This window comes from Morone saxatilis, unplaced genomic scaffold (assembly GCF_004916995.1).
Source record: "Morone saxatilis isolate NCDOM2014 unplaced genomic scaffold, NCSU_SB_2.0 Contig21, whole genome shotgun sequence".
Lineage (NCBI taxonomy): Eukaryota > Metazoa > Chordata > Actinopteri > Moronidae > Morone > Morone saxatilis.
Window position 1 is genome coordinate 5,338,662 of NW_023339774.1, and position 2,788 is coordinate 5,341,449.

Consider the following 2,788-nt stretch of genomic DNA (forward strand, 5'->3'; position numbering starts at 1 on the left):
AAACTGGTGACTGTTTAATAAGAACACAGATTTCATCATGTTTACAAAGTTATAATCTATGAGTGTGTATGATTTTTCTCTCTTTTTATTACAATACAAACATAAAACATACAAAAAGGAGTAACAGTGAAAATACAATAGTTTGCCTACATTGACTTGGAATGTGTTTAGGCATCTAAGTAAGTGCACAAACAAAAAGTCTCACATTATGGTCTTTTTAGTAGCTGTTCTGGAGCTTTCCATCATCTCACGTGATCTTCCTCAGCAGAGGGAGTTTGCCCAGTTGTTGTGGAAATCATCTTCCATTTGTTTCCATTTCTGAGCCCTTTAAGGACTTCATGTTGGCTTAATAAATGGACGCTGAGGTTCGACTGTTTTGTTCCAAAGTCAAGAATAAACCTCTCAACAGCGAAGGCAATCACTTCCAACACAGCACGCCAGTGGAAAACAAACATTAACACACAGAGGGAGGATTATCTACAGACTGAAAAGTTATAGACTGAAGCTACCAGTTATTGTGCCAACCCTTCCTACAATACAGAACCGATTTGGAATCAAAAGCAATATTAGACAAAATAAATGCCATATTTCTAATATATCAATGTCAGCATACCATTCTGATCTGATTCTGATTGCTCATTGACAATTAAATAAAAAAAATGTTTCATAGCGGTTCCGTTTTAAAGCACAAATAAACTTAGCCTCGCCCCCACACACCTCAGCACAAGGATCTGCATTGCCGGATTGTGTGTGTGAATGCAGCTGAAGCGTACACTCTCGGTCAAACGGACACACAGACCTGCAGCTCTAAGACATCCACAAAACAGACATAGAGGCAGAGGAGAGAGACGGAGACAGTGATGTAACCTGGTCGCTAAGTTTTTATAGAGTCCCGCCCTCACACCCTGCAAGCTGACTAAAGGTTAACGCCCAGGAACGTCCTGAACACAGTAAAATAATGACAAAAAACAAGCAGAGGGTCTCTGCAGACACACACTGATGGTATATCATAAGTGATGATTCAGAGGGATTATTTTTGTATAAGTCTATATATGTTGTTTTGTAGGAAAATCTTACTAAAGGAATACTGAGTATTTTGAGCATTTGTTATTGAAAGGTGTGGGACACTTCCAAGTTAAGATTTTTGGATGATTTGTACAGTTTTAGAATATACCAATTATAAGATATATATGCCTGAAATGATTATTCCTGGTTAAGTTAAAAATAAATTAATGTTAATTTAACACAGTACAGCCTCTTAGTTTGTTTTTTGACATATATTTTTATCATTGCTATAGTATTGTGATGTCTGCGTGATAAGGTTTCATTAAATAACACATGCAAAGTATTTAATTTAATCCGTGTAATCTATATTCATCTTCTTACACACTGTTTTGTCACTTCTTACGTTCTTCTGCAGACAAATTGGGGAAAATCTCATCGTACCTGGCGGGGTAAAAACCATCGATGCCCACGGGCGCATGTTAATGCCGGGCGGCATCGACGTGCACACACGTTTCCAGATGCCTGATCGAGGCATGACGTCCGCCGATGACTTCTACCAGGGCACCAAGGCTGCACTGGCTGGAGGCACCACCATGATCAGTAAGTAATTCAGCAGCAAGATCGTGATTAAAGGCTCATTTGAGTTAATAGTTAATCAGTTTCCAGAGTCCTTTCTGTGAGGGAATCAAAGCTGACTGTGGTGTTTGCAGTGTGTCTTTCCCTGCAGTGATTCTTCACTCACTGACTGGCTTTAATTGAAAATATCTTAATGAGACTAGGCGGGGTGCCAAGCCTGTTCATGGCTGAGCCAAAATATAAAACCTTCCATCTGCTGTGAGGGGCTGCGAGGTGCTGACTGCTGTTCAGCTTGAGCTAAGAAGTCAGACACTGCAGATTCAACATTGTTAGTTTGTGGATGCTATTTAAAAGATCCAAGGCTGTAAAGATAAAACAAGGTAACATATTATAAAAAGATAACAGAGCTAAATGAAGCTCTCCCCCCAGGCCCTCCCTCTGCTGACTCAGCTGAACTCTCCTCCCCCTCGCAGCAGAACAAACACTCCCAGACGACTTGTGTGTCGTTGTCACCTCGGGCAAAACGCTGACTGCTGCAGAGTCAGATAGGTCTGGAACTGGGCATAATGTGTGGCAGACTGGTGACTGGAATGTCAGTGGAGTGCACATCACAAGTGGGATGTGCACCAAAAATGGAAAGTGACAAGGACACAGTTTGAAATGCAGACAGAGACAAACCCTGAGAATATGTATTTGAATCAGATTTCAAACCACAGATGAATGTGTTTTAAATCTGATATATATTAAAGCTCACGTTCCATGTGGTCCAGTCTAGATATGCTGGAAAACAGATGTGGGCTGCCAGTCTGAGCAGAAGGACTGGGCTCGGATGACTCAAGTTTCACAGAGAGGCAGTTAGAAACACTTGTGACCATGTAGTATCGCATGAATTAGATGATTAACCTTTTATCGATATAAAATTAAACCAAAAATAAAAAAAAAATAAAAAAAATAAACAAAATAGTTGATAATTGATTTATTAGTCTGATTTACTGGTGATAACATTTTACAGAATAAAGAATAAATAATTTATTTAAAAGAAAAATACAAACAAATTGACTGAATTAAAAATAACTGTCATTTGCAGCCCTAATGTGAACGCACATTCTCTCCTGACTGCACTGAAGGACCCATTAAAGGTCCAGTGTGTAACATTTATGGGGATCTATTGTCAAAAATGGAATATAGAAATCATTGTGTTTTTGTT

General features: G+C 39.2%; 1 protein-coding gene across 1 annotated transcript in view; it reads left to right on the forward strand.

Moving 5' to 3' along the window:
- Positions 1-2,788, forward strand: part of dpysl2b (dihydropyrimidinase like 2b) — a gene marked incomplete in the record, with an annotated part of 32,503 nt that overhangs the window by 14,104 nt on the left and 15,611 nt on the right. Inside the window, 1 exon segment of the mRNA XM_035667802.1 lies at positions 1,421-1,605. Coding sequence (XP_035523695.1) covers positions 1,421-1,605 — 185 coding nt within the window.